General features: G+C 38.7%; 1 protein-coding gene across 5 annotated transcripts in view; it reads right to left on the bottom strand.

Moving 5' to 3' along the window:
* WARS2 (tryptophanyl tRNA synthetase 2, mitochondrial) overlaps window positions 1–19,421 on the bottom strand; it is a 51,748-nt gene that overhangs the window by 11,932 nt on the left and 20,395 nt on the right. For all 5 annotated transcript variants that reach the window (XR_012045359.1, XM_072880814.1, XM_072880824.1 and 2 more), the window contains exons 2-4: window positions 15,973–16,230; window positions 1,852–1,932; window positions 48–133 (exon numbers count right to left, since the gene is read on the bottom strand). Coding sequence is in view for 4 of the 5 variants with exons in the window: in XM_072880814.1 (XP_072736915.1) it covers window positions 48–133; window positions 1,852–1,932; window positions 15,973–16,230 (425 nt within the window). In the remaining variant the exon portion in view is untranslated. The remainder of the gene's footprint in view (window positions 1–47; window positions 134–1,851; window positions 1,933–15,972; window positions 16,231–19,421) is intronic.

Below are 19,421 nucleotides of genomic sequence, written 5' to 3'. Positions count from 1 at the left end.
ATGCAGCTGAACAGACATTGCCCATGGGCTCACATTCTGCCTCTTACTTGTACAGCAAAATATCCGCTGCTTGAAGCACAGGATAAGTCAACAAGCCAACAGTTCCTTCATTACTCTGGCTGGCACGCTTCATCTGTTTGCAAAAGAAAAATAGAGAGAAATCACCCTTTTGGCTAACAGTATCAAAGTCCATGATTTTAATTAATTAGAATTCTGACTAATTTGAGTAACTTATTGTATAACTCTAGAAAAAAGTGTGCCATGTAAAATCCACTCCTTGCGAATACACGCATCCCATTTTATGCCCTATATTTACGAATTTCCCTACACTGTTCTGACACTGAAGTGAGAAGAAAACATAGGCTTGTGTTTTCTTTCTGTTTGTAATCTTACTAACGAAAATGATTACAAATACAAGACAATCAGGCTCGGTTATTACACTTATTATTGATAACCCCTACTTTTTAAATAGCATTTTCAGCAGTAAATTTTGAAAATTTTGAAACACTTAATAATAAGATATAAAAAGGCATTAATACCTGTGTTTCACAGAAAAGAGATCAAGACATAATGATCACACACAGTTACCAGGAGAGTTAGTGACAGCTAGAAGGAGAATCCAGAACTACAGAGGCAGAGTCCTGTGTTCTCTTCATTAGTTCACACTGCTCCCAACAATCCACCCACTGTCCTGAAGTCCTTTACTGCTCTAGGATATGGATCATTTAAACCAAGACAGTCAGGCTACAGATACTCATTTTGTTCTAGCAATAGCATATCTACTTTTTGCTTTTAACAATAGTTTAATACACTAAAATCCTTAAAGTCTTAATTATTTCATTAAGACTATTCAAATATATTTAGATTTTTCTTACCCTCTCATACAGATCCTGTCTTCTGTCTGCATCTCTAGGTGCCTACGGTTCAGGGGACCTAATTTGCAAAGCCTAGCACCTGTAACACTTATCTGTAGATCTGGAAAGTCAATCCAGTCAAAGTTGGATTTAAGAGCTTAACTTTAGAACCTCAGGCTTGAAGAGGTTGGCTTTAATCTATGCCATGCGTTAATGCTGGTTGCTGTATTTAAGTTTTACTGTTTTTATTTAATTAAGAAGAAAAACAGGAAAAGAAAACATCTGGAGGTATTTAAGACTGCTCTGAAGATTTTTTTTTTCCTTTTTTGATACTTCTCTCTCCTGCCTTTTGGGTTTTCTGCTTACTAAATGCCAAAATACAATACAAGGAAACTAAATGCAAGAATTCAGTTGATGCAATCATGCTGATGTAGTACCAAGATTAAGATGAACACTTTAAACTTGTAAAGGTAAACATTTAAGGTGCATTAACTTTATCACTCAGCAGATTTTTAATATTTATAATTTCTATACTCCTCTTCCAACATATGCTTCTTCTGCACCCTCTTCCATAAAATCTACAGAACAGCCACTCTTCATGGTGGAAATAGAAAAACTGTTTATGGAACTCAGCAAGGCTCAAGGTTTCCACTGCAATATTTTGTAGCTGTTTTGCATTATTAAATAAGCATTGAAATAACTCCAAGCATTCTAGCAAAATGAGTTTAACAACACTAAACAACCCTCCTATTTAGTACAGTTTCTGCAAGTTTCTGCCAAAAATATTATCCTGTAGCTTCCAGCAGAAAAATGTTCATTGAAAGCAACATACCTGGAAAGGCACATTTTCCTCCTTCCACCACAGGACTAGAAAATTACTTAAACGTAAAGCAAGGATAACTAAGGTACAGTTAGTACTTCACAGATAAGTATTTCAAGGACAGCAGTTCTACTAAATTCCCATACATTTCCTTTCAATTTATGAAACTATCTATACCTTCCATTGGGGCAAGCGTAGAAGACGTGGCACGTTAGTTAAGCACCCAAGAATCCAGGCAAGTTCTGCATGCTCAGGAACCTGGAAGTACAAAGTCAGAATCTACTTTAATCTTCTGCATTTATATGCATATTTTCTCAAAATCAATACAGACAAATAGTATCAGAGATCAGAAACCCATTTATTTTTGGCTATTATTTTTTCAGTAAGGTCAAGTGACAAGCTAATGGAAAGTTTTGGACACTGCATGGATTGAATGCACTACACTCAAGCAGCACAGCAACATTCTTGGTCCTATCCACTCATATTCTAAAAAAGAAAGAAAATGCTTTAGCAATAACAGTTGAATGCACACGTGAACTAACCAACTGCTGGCCACTGTGCCACAGCCTTCCCACACTTTGAGATAATACACTAATAGTTACAAAACCTCTTTGCCTTTCTCATTTCCAGTGCCAATAAGTTACCTAAGCTTCATTCCTTCTGCATCAGGGCCCTGAATGCACTCATTTCCCTTAATTGTCCTCATCAGCCTCACCTGAGCCCTCCACCTATACCCTCTGCCCATGGCCCCAGGAGCCCCACTTAAACTCAGGCAAGACTGCCCCTAATCCCTGCCTAAGTTACATTACACTGCAGCACATCTGGCAGTATAACAACCACAGGTCCTTCGCATAAGCCTGAACTAACAGCCAGGGAATGAGAAGAGCTGGGCTGCTTCATGAGGCTGTGTCTGCAGACAGCCACAAGCCAGGCAGGAACAATTACCTCCCTGACCAGGACAATGTCCTGCAGTATTTAATCAGGGCAGAGGTGGTGATGGTGACAGTCTGGTGATCGTCAGACATAGGAAGGTACTTAGTCACATCTGAGGTCAATCCAGGAAGCCCAGTGAGAAAATCGGGGCAGCAGAGACAGGGTTGAGCACAGGTACACTGGGATGTAGCTCAGGTGAAGACTGGGAGCCTGAGCCTGAGCTTAAGTAGAGCTCCTGGGGCACTGGGCAGAAGGTGCATGGGTGGAGGATCCAGGTGATGCTTGTCAGGGCTTTGGGTGCACCAACAGGTCTTAATGACCCTGACCTGTCTGCAAAATAGGGCTAATAGCTGAGGTCAAACTACAGTACAGCCTGAATTGTGGGTTAATTTGTCCCTCAGTTCTGCAATCCTATCAAAACTAATACTGATCTACAGGTGGAAGAGAAGGATCAGGCCTCCACATACCCTTTGCTACAAGGGTGGTTTGAAAAGATGAGAGAGGAAAGAAGATCCCATTTAAGCTCATACAACAAACTCTTCATTTAACATTCTGGGGGAGACTGTGGTGATAGTGGAATTTTAATAGTTTCAGAAAGACACCAGACAGAGTGATTGCCCCTCTCCTGCTAAGAGGAAGACTTTCTACAGGCAGAGACAAGAAATGTGCTGTGAAACAAACTCTGTTGGATGAATCCATGTTTAGCTTCTTTACATACATTCTTTAGCTTTTGCATTTCAAATATTCATTTTAGGATTAGTAAAAGAGGCAAGCATTGCTGATGCATATGCTGTTCTTTAATTTCTTTCCTGTCATTTTGTCTGTTGTTAGTTAGCTATATATATAATCATCAAAAGAAAAAGGTGATCTGTTCTGCTCCTTTGCTTACATGTTTAATTCATTTTCAATATTGGCAAGTTTGGATGTTTAAGAGCATGCTAACTGTCTCAAAGATGTTCAAAGCTTCATGCTTGCAACATGATATAACAACCCAGATGGAAGGCTGTAAAAAGTGTTTGTTAACAAGTAAGAATTACTAGCATTGTTAATGGCAATTCCTTTGTTGTCACATTTTAAATGTAGTAATTTCCTAGCTAACCGTCATTAGACTATTTCGGTTGTCAATGTTGTATAGAGGTATCTGACCTCAAGACAACAGCTTAGCAGTTAGAGATATGAAATATTCCAGGCTGATTCTCTTTCCCTTCTTTCTGCCCTTCCCACAGGGTTTTTTTTCTTTTTTCTTTTAATTTGCTTGTGCTTATTTGACCTGCAATCTTCTGTGCACAAGACCAAGTGCAGCAAGATGCACCAAATGTACCCTCTGCAAGATACAAAGAGTAAACTGAACTTTATAGAAAAGACTAAGCTCAAGATCCCTATTTCATTCAGAAGGAATCACCATCTGGTTCAAAGTGGTTACTCATTCCTTTCTTCTAGTCACGGACAGAGAGAAGATGGTGCTCTGTTGCACTTGTGTTGACAAGGAGTCCCTTTAAAAGCTATGCAGTCATTGATCCAGCTCTGTCAGACGTTGCTTCTACAGCCAAGACTGCACGTGTATTTCATTGCATCAGTGGCTTTGACATTACATCAGTTACCAAAACACCAAGTGATCTAAACAGCATTTGTTGAGTTGAATCCGCAGTTCTGGGTTCCAGCAAGTTATACTCACTCCTAGTCCTCAAACACACACAGTCCTTTCCTAACTAAGGCTAAAGTGCTGAATACTGTGAAGAAAAAGCCTGATAAAAGGGGGAGAAAATATAAAAAAAGTGCACAGAAGGGCAGAGATTTCATTTGGAAAAAATTTCAGTACTGAAGCCTAACAAGTTAACATTCATCACCCAAATTGCAGTAACTGACTGTACGTTAGTCTGTGAATCAGGAGGTACTAGGCTTAAACCACAAACCATTTGTCAGACTAAATCATGGTTTAAGCTACTGTGTTTTACTTGGCAAGAGGGGCCAGTAATTGCTGCATTTGGTTGGTCACCGTGCGTCAGCTCAAATGTGGTTACTCATTAAGCTACAGTACTCCATCACTTTGATTGGATAACTTTGGATACAAAGAAACTGGAAGAAGTGAAGATGTATATGAAACCAGTAAAATAAAGGCCCAGTCTACTCTTCCTTTCTGGCACTAAGCAATACCAATGGATCACAATTAGGAGAAGCCATTCTCGGACAAACTCAGTCAGCCTCTTGCCTGGCAGCCATTCAAAATTCTGAGCAAATGTCTTTAATAAACAACCAAAACATAAGAACATAAGAAATATTGTACTGGATCACAACAGAGGTAGCTGTAGCCTAGCACTCTGTTTCCAGAAGCAGCAACAAGTGATGGCATTTAGGGCGAGCACATGAGCCTATTGCTTCCTACAGTATCTTCCCCTCATACTTCTCCAGCATCCATAATTGTTGTACTAGGGAATATCAGAAGGTATTATCCCTGGCCCAGTCCTGTTAGTATCCATGTTCCCCATGAATGTGTCTAATCTCTTTCTGAACCTGCTGATACTGCCCACTTCACAACCACAGCAACAAGCTCCAGAGGTTCAAACCTGATGTGTAAAGAAGTACTTTCATTTATCCACTGAACTCATTGTTTACTAGTTTTGAATGCCACCTGTTTCTTGTATTGCACAATTTGGTGAAAAATTCCATATTCCTTTTATCCAGTGCTTTTCTGATTTTGTAAACTTTGATTGCATCTACACCTCAGTCTTCTCCCCTTCGAACTGAAGCATCCTAGACTTCCAAATTTTTCCTTTTAAGGCGGCTACTCTATCCCCTGTAGCATTAATTCCCCTTCTTTGTATCATCTTTAATTTACCACTTCCTTCTTGAGATGCAGACACTAAAGCTCTATCCAATATTCAAGATATGGGCACACTAAGGTTTTGTATAGTGACAAAACATCACCTCTGTCTTGTTCTCAATACCCTTCCTGGTGATATGGAGATGATGACATATTGTTGGCTTTTTTGAAAATCACTTGTGCTGAGCCAATGATTTCAGAGAACTGCTAATGATGACTCCAAGACTTTTTTCCTGTGTTGTGACTCAGCTCAATACTGTGTAAAGAAGGTTTAGATTACTTTTACCTAGATGCTTTACTTTGCATTTAAAGCTCTTCTACCACTAACTTGCCTACCTACTCTGTTTTACAAGTCCTTTCAGAGTTCCTTTCCTTAGCATAGCATTTGGCTACCCAGAAGAACTTAGCATTGCCCACAAACTTCTGTTCACTACCTTCTTCGGGTCATGAATGAAGATGTTGACCAGAATCGCTCCCAGCGTGAATCCCTGAGGGACATGACTACTGACTGTGCCATTAAAAAAAAGTGGTCACTATACCCTATTTGGTTTTCAATTCTAGCCAGCTGCAAGACTAGTAATGAACATTTCCTCCAACACATTTTTTTTAAAAATAAGAATTGATATAGAACCTTGTCAAAGGCTTTTCAAAAAAATTCAAATCCATTATGCTCCTGGGATGACCTTTATCCACATGCTTACCGACACCCTCACAGAGTCCAACAGTTCAGTGAAACAGGATTTCCCTTCAAAGAAACCATAGTGACTCTCCAAAGAGACTGTTTACTCATGCACTCAGCATCCTATTCTTTGTTGAAGACTCTACCATCTCTGGTAAGATGAAAGTAAAAATCATCAGTTTGTAGTTTCTGGGATCCCATTTAGAGCTCTGCTGTATACTGCCAACATGACTTCAATCTACTGTTCCTCTGGCACAGTGACCATTAATGGTGGCAGACTGCACACCTTGGCTACCAGTTCTGCCATTTCACATCTGAGTTTTTTTTTCAGTCTCCCAGCTGAACACCATCTGGTGTCTAAACTGTCTATATTTATCTAATAGTTTCTGTAAAATTACAATAAACTGAATTAGCTCTTCTGATCTGCTGCTACAAAATGCATAAAGTGGCAACCTTCCCAATACCTTCAGCAGCAGAGTCCAATACCAAGAACCGAGCCTTGCTCTTAGGGCCTAATCTTAGGCCTGAGTGTCTCCTATACTTTGTGCTCACTGATCCCCTAAATGACCTCCTGTTTTTGATGCAAGACCACTTAGTTACCAGCTTAAGAATTCTCTGCAGGGCGTTCCTCAAATTATTTTTTAGCCTCCTTAATTTTTTGTTTAAAAAAAAGGAGACTTGCCAATTTTATATGCTTTCTTGTTTTTCTAATTTGGGCAAGTTTTCCCTTCTGAAAATCTAATCCTTTCCTATGATTGCATGGAACTTATGGAACCATGGAAAAGGATTTGCTGGACCAATGTTTTCTTCATGAGTGGTGTCACACATTTAACTGTTGGTTTTGTTTTGGTTTTTTAAAATACATTAATTTTTTTAAAACACAACCTCCAGGACAGTTGTAGCTTTCTTGCTTTTTGTGTTTTTATTTCTGACAATTGGACTTCATTTTCACCTAGCTCCTTTTTTGAAATACAACATTCACACACTTTATTTGGTCTGCTCTCTCCAGTCACAATGCTAAACACCACTATAATGAGGTTGCTACTACTGAGAGCCCTCCACTAAAACATCCTGAACTAGGTCCTGTGCACCACCCAAAAGCAAATGTAGAATGGCATCATTTCGAACAGATTGTAAAACTAGAAAGCATAATTTATTGCATCCAAAAATGTTATCTGTATGTCTCATCCTGATAAAGGCTATATGTGGATAGTTCAAGTGTAATACTATTGCTTGCTGTACTAAATTTGTAGCTTCTCTCATCTCACTTAACATCTCCTGATCACTATCATTATCTTGATTTGTGGGCAGTAGTATAATCCCAGTAACACATTTTCTGTTAGATTCTGGTATCTTCACCCACAAGGATTTTTATTTCCCCATAGTATTATGGAGAGAGGCAATCCCTCCAGTAAATTCAAACAATGAAATGAAACAGCAAAAAGACATCTCATCTTTGTATCAATCTGTAAAATGATTTTCAATTGCTTCCAATTCTGTTAGGTAGCATTTATCATGCCATCGCAAGGAAGATCTTTGTCAAAGAAGCATGACTTTTCACACAATTTTCATTAAAAAGAGTAGGACTGTCAGTGAGGTCTTTTGCTTGCTTTTCTTCTTCTTTTTTTTTTTTTAAAGGAGTTCATGCAAAATCTAACTATGACTGTAGGAAATAAAACTATATAGAGTTCCAATCAATTAAGGTTATTCTGTATATACTTGAACCAGTAAATAACTTAATTTGGTTTGTATTTTGAAATCTGACAACAGAAGTACTCTGTGGAGGTATAAAGTACTTAAGGAACACTCCACCTTCCCAAAAAAGAACAGATAATAATAGGCTTAGCTCTTCTCCAATGAAGACATCAGTTTATCAGCAGTGCTCTCTCCCCCAAATACCCCAGTATAAAAATACCACAAAATGCAGAAAAACAGAATTACGTCTCCAACGAACAAAACTCACAACCAGTGACAGTTCCTGAACTATATGTCAAACCAAATTCCAAGAATGTCACAATCACTGGTAACTCTGAAAAACAGCTATCTAATCCATTAAATCCTTCATGTCAACTCCAGCTACTTTTGTGTCCTGAAAGAATAAAATAGCCTGTTTTTAATATAAACATTATTTGCTCAGGAAATATTTCTTGCAGCTTGACTGAAAATATTTGGAGGACTAACAGTCTTTTAAGTCCTCTATTTATTGTTTCCTTTACGAAGCCAACTATTTCCCACTTAGCAGTTTTCACAAAAAAAGCTTAACCAGATCCATATAGTGAACCCCTCTTTTTAGACAGCCCAAATCATACCCTTTGCTTTTCTCAGTAAATACATCAAGTTTCTCTCTTTTTTCCTGCTCTGTGCTCTCTCCCACTTTAACACAGTTTTATTTCCTAATCTGTTACAAGTCTGTAAAAACCATCAACATTTATCAAAGGGTCGAGATGGTCATCTCTGCTATTACCAGTGACACATTTCCTCCTTCAATTTCCATTGCATTAAGCAATCCCCCACAACCTGGCTTACTAATCACTAATCAAAGAGTTATTTCCAGAACAAACTACTTGCGTTCTTTCCTTGTGGCCCAACAAGCCTGAGTCTGCATAGTCAGATTCCTTTTATTTTTTTTTTTTTGAGCACACTTATTTAACAGAGGCGACCACTTCCAAATGATAATGAGCTGTTACCTAGAAGGCACAAACATCTCTGTTTCTTCACCTGGCTGAGTGCCCTGCTCCTCCCTCTTTACAGACAAATAGCTTCTTAAATGTTTACTTGTGTGGCCATTTGACATTATTAAACTCAGATCACACCGTACACTTGGATCATCTCTGGGGCTTTATATGCTGAAGTACAACCTCAGGGCTTCTCCCTGCAGATATATTACTTTGTCCTTGATCCTAGCTACTCCCTACCAAGTTATTGCTGCTATTCCCTGGCCACAGCCACAGTTGATGATATATACATGGAAAACCAATAGCTACTTTTAGTCCAAGTAATTCTAGATGACTTCTCATGCTGAGACATACAGCTGAGGAGGACAGCAAGCAATGAGATTCAAGAACAATAACAGAGGGATACTGTGAGCAGATCTGAAAGCAGGCAAATCAGCAACACTGGAACTCAGCTTTCTGAGGCTTATTATACAAAGTTGTGTGTCGGCAGCTGAAGTGGCTTCCTGCAAAAAGAGATACAGTGTTTCATTTTCAAGATGGATTTCCTCAAGTTGCAACCTACAGCCCTTCTCTGTAAGGGACTGCAAATTTGCTGCGTATCTATTACGTGGAAACAGCTTTCCCTCAGCAGCGTAACCTCATTAAGGGCTACATTTTAAATGGGCAATAAATTTCAAAGATTTGATTTTGACAGTGTAAAGGACAAACAGGTCTGGGGAGGTAATTTGGATAGCTGTGTACTAAAAGAAATCTGAACAGAGAAGGGGAAAGTGTCCTTGATTTCAAAAGAAATGAAACATTTTTAAAGGATTTTTGTCTCTCCTAGAAGTACCAGCTAGCACTTCCAAAAAATTTAAGAGGCCTTTTAGAAGAAAGTGCTGCTCACATTTATTTTTCTTGAATAAGAGGTAAGATTTTATTAATGCCGAAGGTTGCAAATAATATGTTCAAGATACTTGGTAATGCATCTCTATATCATACAGCTAGAGAGACTAACAGGGCCATAAACAAGACAAATTAGACTGCTCTTGAATCAAATTCACACAGCAACTGAACACCCAGTGAGATAATTTTATGTCAGAATATTTGACATGGTATCCCAAATTCCTGTTCAAAGAAATAATTCAAGTGTAAGTGGAATATGTTCATGGTTACAAAGGCAACATCTAAGTTAAAGCATGTTAGGCAATGCATTGAATTGTGGGGTGGTTATCTAGCTATTGTTGGTAAATCTATCAGTATTTACAGCTTTCACTATTACCTTTGAACAATTTAATAACTTATCCTTGTTTATATCTCACTAAAACTTAGAGAAATAAGATCTGTCTCTCCTTTCCAAAGAGCCTGACCAAGAATACCCCTACTGGAATCAGATTATACTGGTTATAAACCCAGACAGAGCACAGTAATTTGGCCCAGGCACCCTTTTCCCTCCCTTTATTCATTGTGAAATGAACTTATTTTCAGAAACATTCTCCTAGTCTAACCCACAATACTGTTTGCGTAATTAGCTTGGTGTATCCAGAAGATTGGTGGAGGGGGGAACATATAACAGCTACATAATAGTATGAAATAAACCAGGTAAATTAAGGAAGATAAAAAAAAAAAAAATAAACCCTACTGAATCATGAGTTTTCTTCCCACCGAGCTCTAGTTATACCTAGCCCAGTCCTATGGGGGAGAAAGCAGCGGGATGAGAGAAGCAGAATAATTTTCTAAATTAAATAGTCACATACTTCCTCTTATGACAGGAAGTTTTCAATGGACCATGCTAAATTAATGTACTTAAATGAATTTATAAGCTATGATGCAATGGAAGCTTTTAAGCCCCTCTGAAAATTGGACAAGAAGTAGCATGAATCCATTCAAACTCTGCACACAAAACAAAGCAGCTGGATATTTCTGGAGAACAGCAGCAGTGAAACCGTTAGTGCACACATTTAAATTGTTGTATTTTGGCTTTTGGAGTTAAGGCTAAGACAAATTGGCAAATTCCCACCTCCCAGAGTTACTGCTTCAATTTGCTTACACACTGCAAGAATACTCCAGCTGATTATACTCAAAAAATAAATCACCCCATCCAGAAGGCTGAAAACTGCAATTTTCCACCCAGAAACTGAACCTTACGTTGTCCAGAAACTCACACGACTCCTCAGAGAAGTGTTAGTGCAGCATATCAACTGCTGCCTGCTGAATCAACTCTAATGGAAGTTTAGTTTCTCTTGGGACATTTAGCATGTGTCTCCTACAATAGGTAGGTGGACAGGAAGAACAGCCTGAGACCACATAAAAGCAACAGCAGTTTCTAAAACCGTTTTGACTGCGAAGCAGATGAGATATAAGATGGTTATGGGTAAGAACTGAAATGTGTATTGTACCCACCAGGAATCAGAGAAAATGGTTTATACCATATAAGCTTACCATGTGTGCAGATTGCTTACTGTCTTCCTTATTTCCCCTCTCCTCACCTCCTGTAGTCCTTTTTGTTTTTAATAAAACATTGTCAGTTTTATGAAAGACGACTGTTACAGCTTTTACCAGTTAGGGTACAATTTAAGGAATATATTTGCTCTTTCTTCTAGTATTCTCAGGATACATTCTATAAGTCATTATTCTCTTACTTCTCTTTCATGCCTGGTAGGTAAAGGCAGCCACTCAAAGTTTATCTTGACTTTATTTTCTCTAAGAGCAAAGAGCATTTCATACATCTTGCAGCTGTGCTCCAAATAAAAATGCATAATTTTGAAATATGCATTTATTTTTATTCTTACAGAAGTTGTCACTCTTCTATGACTTGTATTCCTACTTATGAAAATTTAATTAATCAAGCTGTAATGAAAGAGCTTCTCTCACTGGGAGGCCATTCTGGTGTCCAACATATTCCACAATTGTGTTTTACTAGATACTCTAACTTGTGCTTATTTATAACCCTTCACAGACAATGCAGTTCCAAACACTACCCTAAATATTCATCATCATCCTTCTTGCTTCTAAGTATTTTCAAGTTATCATCACTTGCTCTTTGTAGCCACTACTTCCCTAAGCTGGAGTTGAAGTTTGTATATGGTAATATAAGTGTAGGAGATATTTGGTGAACTGCTATGTATGGAGACCAAATATACAGCCAGACATTAACTTTCTGTTTATATATGTTACAAAAACCTATAATTTACAAATGGTAGATTCTGAAGCATACAAACCTAATTTTCATCAAACTAGCTCTTTCCATTTATAGGTAACTTAGCTGTACACCTGATATATAAGAACAGAGGCCATATACCCTCTAAGCAATACAATAAAAATCAGTCTATGCAAAATTCCTCTCACCTTTATTTCATTTTACTTGTAAGGCAAGGACATCACTGAAATCAGTTCTAGGACCCCAAGACAACTTCACCTGTATCCTTACTGTAGCAGCACCTTCTGGATCTAGTGCAAACATGAGAAGTATCTGTTCTCACCACACTTTTTCCCAGCAGTCAATCTGTGATTAATATTGTTCAGCCTTTTGTCTCTTGCTTGTATTGGAAAGGATGATAAAACATGGGAAAACTCTGGAGGCAGGTATATCAGATAGCTCTGGATTAGAGATATGGTCTGTATAAACCCTGCTGTACATAAAAGCCTACTGAGAGTGGAACCCTTACCAAATGCACGTGCCTTTCGAGAAGCAAAGTAATCAATATTTTTTTCACATATGGCAAACATATTCCTGAGAAGCAATACAAGCAGCAACAGAAAGAAGAGTAAGCCAAACAAATAACAAACAAAAAAACCCCCTCTTCAGCAATTCTAGACCATTCTTGCCCAAGTTAACCCAGAGGAAGTAAGAGGACACAGAAGCATTTACAGCAGTGACTGCATGAGCAATTCCCTTAATGGGAGCTTACCAGTACTAGCATACTTTTGCAGTGTAAGAATTTCATTCTGCTATATACTGCTACCAGAATCAGAGTGCTACCAGTCATTAGTTGTAGCTGGTTTTAGTGATTAAAACCGAAAGTTCTTATTTCATAATAATTTCATCACATGATGTTGTTTAAAAAAAAATGAACAGAAGTGTTAATCAGAAGTAACTGCAGTAGCACTTCTGTGATGTATAGATTTGATAATTTTCAAGATAGAACTGAAAATACAGCAATAATTGTAGCATGTTAATCTACTGAGAACTCTCTCATTTATCAGTTTGATCTGGTACTGAAAAGAGAAAGCTATTTTGCCCATAACCAAATACCTAAACCAGTTCTCTATTTGCAGCTGGATTTTCACTGCTTTCCTCATGACCTCTGGAAGAACAACCTATTTCAGTATACAATTGGTTTTGGTCACTTTGCTTTACACCTCAGCCAAATGTTTGTAAACAAAATTGTGGCTTTTTAGACCACCTTTGGAGGCTGCTACAGTGGCTGAAAAGGAGAGCCCAGCTCCTTTTTTGAAAACTGAGCAATTACCAATCCAAAATCAGGCAATAAACTCTCTTGATTAGCAATAGCTGCAATCCATCTTACACCTTTATTTTTAGGAACAGTCATCTCGATATTATGACATTTCATAAAATGCTATATCATTATAATACTAAAACAATAATCACATTAGCAAGGTTCCTGACCCCTTTCCTCACATCAAGAGCTACACACAGATATTCCTTTTAATTGCTTCCAGAGAAATGTCTGGTCCTGCCAATGCAAGTGTAACAGACCATAGTGCATCTCTGGGTATACCTGACCACTACATACAGCTTGAATAGACTTGTTTTTGGGAAGTCACCAAACCACTTCAGCCTGAACCGTTACTGAAATAGTCTGGATTCACAAACAACTGTAATAGTTCTTCTTCTGCTTGCAGTGTGACAATGAGCTTACAAAAATCTCCTAGAATCAGCCACTTCTGAAAGTTGTGTTGATACACATGTGATAAGTATTAGTAAGAATATGGCTCAAGACATCAGACACTGCCCACATAAAGCAAATACTTAATGGTTTAGATAGAATAAGAAGAAAAAACATTAGATCTGGACAGATAAGGACACCCAGAAAAATTAAGATAAAAGGTAGTCTATTTAACAGAGGCCAGCCTAACCACCGTAACATAAACCAGAATCATCTTTGGTGGAAATTTTTGTTTGATAAAGCTGAACATTTTTCAAGTCTAGCTATCTAAAGTTTTCATTGGTTGTTGACTGTATTGGTTCTGTAGAAGCATCACTTACAGTCCTTCATTTCTTGAGTCTGATACTTTCTCTTTGGGGACTCAAAGAGTCAATCTCTGCATTATTAGATTGTGAAAGATACAACAAGCTTTCTGTGGCTGACTTCAATGTAAGATTCTCACTGATAATCTGCTGGCTTCAAAGGAAGTCCGCATGTTGGCTTTAGCAAGACCTGGAACAGCAGTAGTTTAGCTTTTAGACTCATCAGAACATAAGAAAAGCAACACTGGAACAGATCAATTATCCATCTCTGACAGCAACCAATAGAAAAGAGCAGAAAAGTACAGAAAAGCCTAGATATTGTCCCAACTGTGGTTGCAGCACTTCCTGCAGAGGTGGCACCTCAGGTATGCAATACTCCTCAACAGATTTTTCAGATTAATTTGTCGAGTCCTTTTCTGAATTCATACACATTTCAGCACGCGCTGTATCCTGTGCCAAGGAGTTCTGTAGCCTAATTGTGGACTTCATGAAATACAGCAGTTCTGCTTGCGCTGAATCTACCAGGTGTTAACTTTAATACCTGTTAGTTCATGTTCTTCAGTGGATAAAACAGTTGTTCCCTCTTTTCTCCATTTCACTTGCTGTTTTATAAACCTTTACTTCATTCCTCTCTAACCATAACCTGCAAATCGTCTCTCTTCTAGGCTGAAGAGTCCTCTCTGTGTATCTAGTCACTGATCCTGTGTCGTAACTAACTGAATTGTTCAGTTGCTTGAAAACAAGAAAAAACAAAACTCCAGACTGGTTTTTACTGCATCACTGGCTTGTAACTCACCTTGAGATTATTCCAGTTAATGTCAGTGTCAATGTGAATTAAGTTAAGTCAGAGTAGAGCCAAATTAAAACCCAAGCTGGTAACTTATTTAAAAGGATAAATAGATTTGAGCAAAGGATAAATTAATTTAAACATATCTCTGCTAGAATTCTGAGCTAATCTATTTAGAATGGTTTTTTAATACAGAGGAAAAGTGAAGCAGGAAGTGTATCTGTCTTCATCATTTCAATATCCACCAGGGATATGGGGTTATGATTATCATTTGCAGTTTGACAACCACAGGAAACTCTGCCTGTAAAGAACCATGTTCAAAGGAGGAATGTAATACCATGATTTCATCTGGCATGAATAAAATTCAGACCCTGTGCATATCACCTTTGCAGTTTTGTTGCAAGTCGGACATCTGTTTAAAGATGTCTTCACAAGAGCAGAAGCTATGACACATATGCCTCTGTGGGAAATTATAGAAGTTTGCCAGTTTAGAGTCAGTTACAGAAAGTTAATCAGGCAAGAAACTAAGTTGTGTTCCAGGAAAATGCAGCATATGATAGAGTAGGCTGACATACCCCAAGTAGGAAGATAAGCCCTGTACCCCTTGGGGTGGTCAGGAGAAGCAGCAAATATTTCACATAAAAATTATCAGATCAGGTAGAAAAAGGTGCATATGAAAAGGAGGTTATAGCAAAGAAGAAAAAAAAATCTCAGAGAAGACGGAACTCCCTGGTGATTACAATGGAACTGACAGAAAACTTACCATGCCAATCACCTCTTGGAGATATTGTGCAGCTGGCAGATTAAATGGTAAATGTGGATACAAAACCATGGAAACATGTTTTACCTGCCTTTATGTTTGCACAGACAATGTTTATACATTTATGAGTTAACCTTTTGTGACTGAAGTGAGACTTACCAAGATAAATTAATGCTCTCCTAACAGGTCTTTTCACTTTATTACTCATAACCTGCACAAGCTCCTAGCTCCGCTTGGGAAATTTTTACTTATCCTTAAATGAACTTCTCAGTCATGATTTCAGCCATTTCAAAACAGCAGCAAGGGATAAGTTTGAAATCCAGCATTGCTAACATTTTCTAGGACCACTGACACAAAGATGATAAAGGAGTTGAGTAATACTATGTTCATTTATTAACAAGTCTGGAAAGCCACTTAATGAGAAACAAATCTAGCATAACAGGAGCACTAACCAGTGACTGTCGGAACAGGAAACACTTCTTTGGGTCAATACCACAGGCAAGGACAGCAGCAGTGGTGTCCAGTATGTTCTGGCGCAGGATAGCTGGCTCCTTGGGCATGGTGAGAGAGTGCATGTCCATAATGCTATATAGCACTGAGCTGCACTCTTCCTGCAGATTCACCCAGTTCTGAATGGCTCCAAGGTAGTTACCCAGATGAGGTGTCCCAGTTGGCTGAATACCAGAGAAAATCCGATCCACCACCATATTCTGTTACAAAGCATTGGTAAAATTAACACATGCATTTTTTTGACAGATTCTTTTATATTTTAAAGTCATTAACAAAGCCTCACTTATGCCTGTCTCTTCTCTCCTCCTGTCAGTGTATGAATGTATAAATTACCTCAGGATTGACTAAAATTAAATGCAGTAAGTCAGTCAAAATACTCTATCTTACTGCAGAGAGACCGACAACTAGCACAATTTTAAGCTGTCAGACTGCATATGCAAACAAACATAGCTGTAAACACGATCAGTGAAAACTAGATCTCAGAAACCAAGTGGTAGATTCTTTCATCCTTTTTTGCACTGAAGCTGTATGTTTCTCTTTAGTACATTATCCACTCTGACACAGAAATTTAGGATCACAGTGTAGAGAAATTAAAACATTTTTGTTGTAAACATATGCAATATCCAAGTAGATTGCCATCTTAACTCCCATGAACATTGAAGTCTTATTTTTCTAGCTGCAAAGAACATTTTGAGCAGTTCCTGAAAGAAACCTAGTCCTTGACCCAAAGGTCAAAGAATAATGAAAGAGATTATCAAAGTTCTGAAACTACCCACCTCGGCAGCTGTAAAATTTCTAAAAGGGCCCGACAAAGAAATACTGCTATAGCTCAAGATCACACCTGGAATACTGTGGATGCATCAGTACCAGTAAAATGTCAACATCTGAAGAGAGTTCACAGAGAAGCAGCAAAACATGATTAAGAAGCTGAGGTTGTGAGCAAAGATTAAAAAGCTTAAAACATGTATGCTTGGCTAACTGACAGTTACCATCTTGGAAAGTTTGTTTTCCTGCATCCCAGCCCTCCATCTGACCATTTTCTCACTGCTTCAAACTATCAGCGTATGATCAATTACCTCTCCAACCTTTCCAAAGAATTCTGCCATATTCAGAAAGTAACTCAGCAATGTTTTATGTGAAAATGCTTGTTATGTGCCAAGTTTAAGAGCATGCAAGACTGCTCAACTTATAAATGCTCAACTTCAGCAGGGAGTCCCAGTCACAAAGCTGCACAACACAAACCCTCAGACTCTGTTGTGTGGCAGGAACATCAACTTAATTATGCCTCTGGCTGCATGATTTTTTTCCTGCTAGATTTTATAAGCAACATCTACAACAAAGTAGAGAGAATTTATTTACTGATGTAGTCTGTTTTCATTTCTGTGAATCTCTTACAAACGTACGGGGGAGGAAAAAAAAAAAATAAAGTCATACAACTATGAAACCACACAAAATGGCAGTAAAAGTCAAGGCCAAGTACCATTATTTTTAACTATTTAAAAAAAAGGACTTCAAATTGACTTAATTAATTTTGACTCAGACTCAAGAAAAATTAATGAGAAAGTGTTTCCATGTGGAATAGGACTTTTTTTTAAAAACATGATCTGTAGTTCAGAAAAGCCTAGCCCATTTCCTTCAAAATTTGCTGAAAAGTTCTCTTTGCTTTCAAAGTAAGCCTGTTTTTCAGATCATGACAATTTTCTTATCCAATGTTTAAGTGCTTGCGCTGACAGGTAAGAGCAGGTTTGGGCTAGCAGCATGCTAATTTCTCCTGCTCACATAAATGCCTGCACATTTAAGTCCAGGTGGTAACCCCCTTACCCCATCCCAAATATCTGCTTGACTTCTATGTATATTCTTCAGTCAGTTTCTAAGTGCTCTTGGAGACCCTCCAGGACTGGAGCTGCAAGGTAGTCACTGCAATGAAAAGCACACCATTTCCTCCAACAGTAATTCTAACTTCCAGTTCTTGTGCTCCAGTTCTTGACTGCCTATGCCTTTCTTCTCCATCACACAAAAATGGAGTTATGCTACTCAATTCCTTGTTTGCCATTTGATCCCTTGTCTTCCTAGGAATCTATATCAGAGCATTCATCACCACTCACAGAAGCCCCTCACCTCCCACTAAACTACTAGCTGGCCCAAGGACTGCAGCCAGTTTTTTGTTAACACTGGGAAGTGCCAGGTGCTCACCTAGAGAAGGAGGCATACAGAATCCCAACATACATAAATTAAATCAAGTCTTGTAGAAACTCGGGATTCACTAGGCTTCGGAGCTGTGCTTCTATTATTAAGGCTGTAGAGCAGTTGCTAGGCAATGCAACAGGTACTTCACAAGCATAACATTTGTCTTTTGCTTCCCATGTTCCTGCTCTTCACCAAGAGAATAAGAGCTCAAGAAGAAAACAAGGCTATAAATAGATGATCACTAAGATTGTGTTCTGCCCCTACAGGGATCCCAGAACAGATGGTTGGTTGTCAGAGCACATTTCCTCTTCTCACCTCCCTGTCTCCCCTCACTCAGTTCAAATCCTGATGTTCCCTCCCACAATTATTTCTCCCCACAGTGCTTCCTGCTTTCTACTGCCCATTCATACGCCTGTTTAGCCACACTTTTCTACACAGGCTATAGCTTCTTACAGCCCTACTCTCCATTTTCTTACCAGATAGTTTCATCCCTCCCGTGTTCTTGTATTCTCTTCTTCCTCCACTTGTGCTTCCCCACTCCCTGCTTCCCAGAAGAGCTTTTGCATGGTGTATCAAGACAGTAAGGAGACACAGAGTATGCCATATGGTAAGGAAGCTATTAGTGCTTTGACTCCAGGGACTTTATATAAAATATGTTTCCTACCTGCACTGTTAGAACAGCTCAGAAGCTTTAAGATGTTCTAGAAATCCACTATGGATGTGCATCAAATAAAGTATGTTAGGATGACCATGTCAAAGCATTGTGCAGAAACTTGCACGCCTTTCAACTGCAAGCTAGACAAAGACAGCATCACCTGAAATGTCTCCTAATGTTATTGCTTCTTTTCCCTGGGACCCTGAAGCTAGTGCTACTTCAGTGCAGAAACAGCTCTACCCCCTGGGGTAACTGTCTGTTATACCAGAAAGTGGGAATCTCTGTGCAGTCAGCACAGATCAGCTCACATGCCAATACCTTGACCCAAAAAGAGCTGGCACCCCGAGCCTGCGGAGAACAGTTCTGCCTAGAAACCTTGTTGGTCCCCAAGTCACGCAGACTCCATTCCCTTGCAACCGCAGTTCCTGCTTCATATGCTTCCCATGACATGTTCGTTTCTGCCTTTTCCCCTTCCCAGATCACTGTAGATTAAGTCACCATGAACATACCTGATGTATTAGCAAAATTATGTCCCCTAATTTGAGAATG

This window comes from Ciconia boyciana, chromosome 1, assembly GCF_034638445.1.
Source record: "Ciconia boyciana chromosome 1, ASM3463844v1, whole genome shotgun sequence".
NCBI classification, from domain to species: domain Eukaryota; kingdom Metazoa; phylum Chordata; class Aves; order Ciconiiformes; family Ciconiidae; genus Ciconia; species Ciconia boyciana.
Note: the sequence above shows the minus strand (reverse complement) of the source record. Positions and strands in the feature narration are given on the sequence as shown.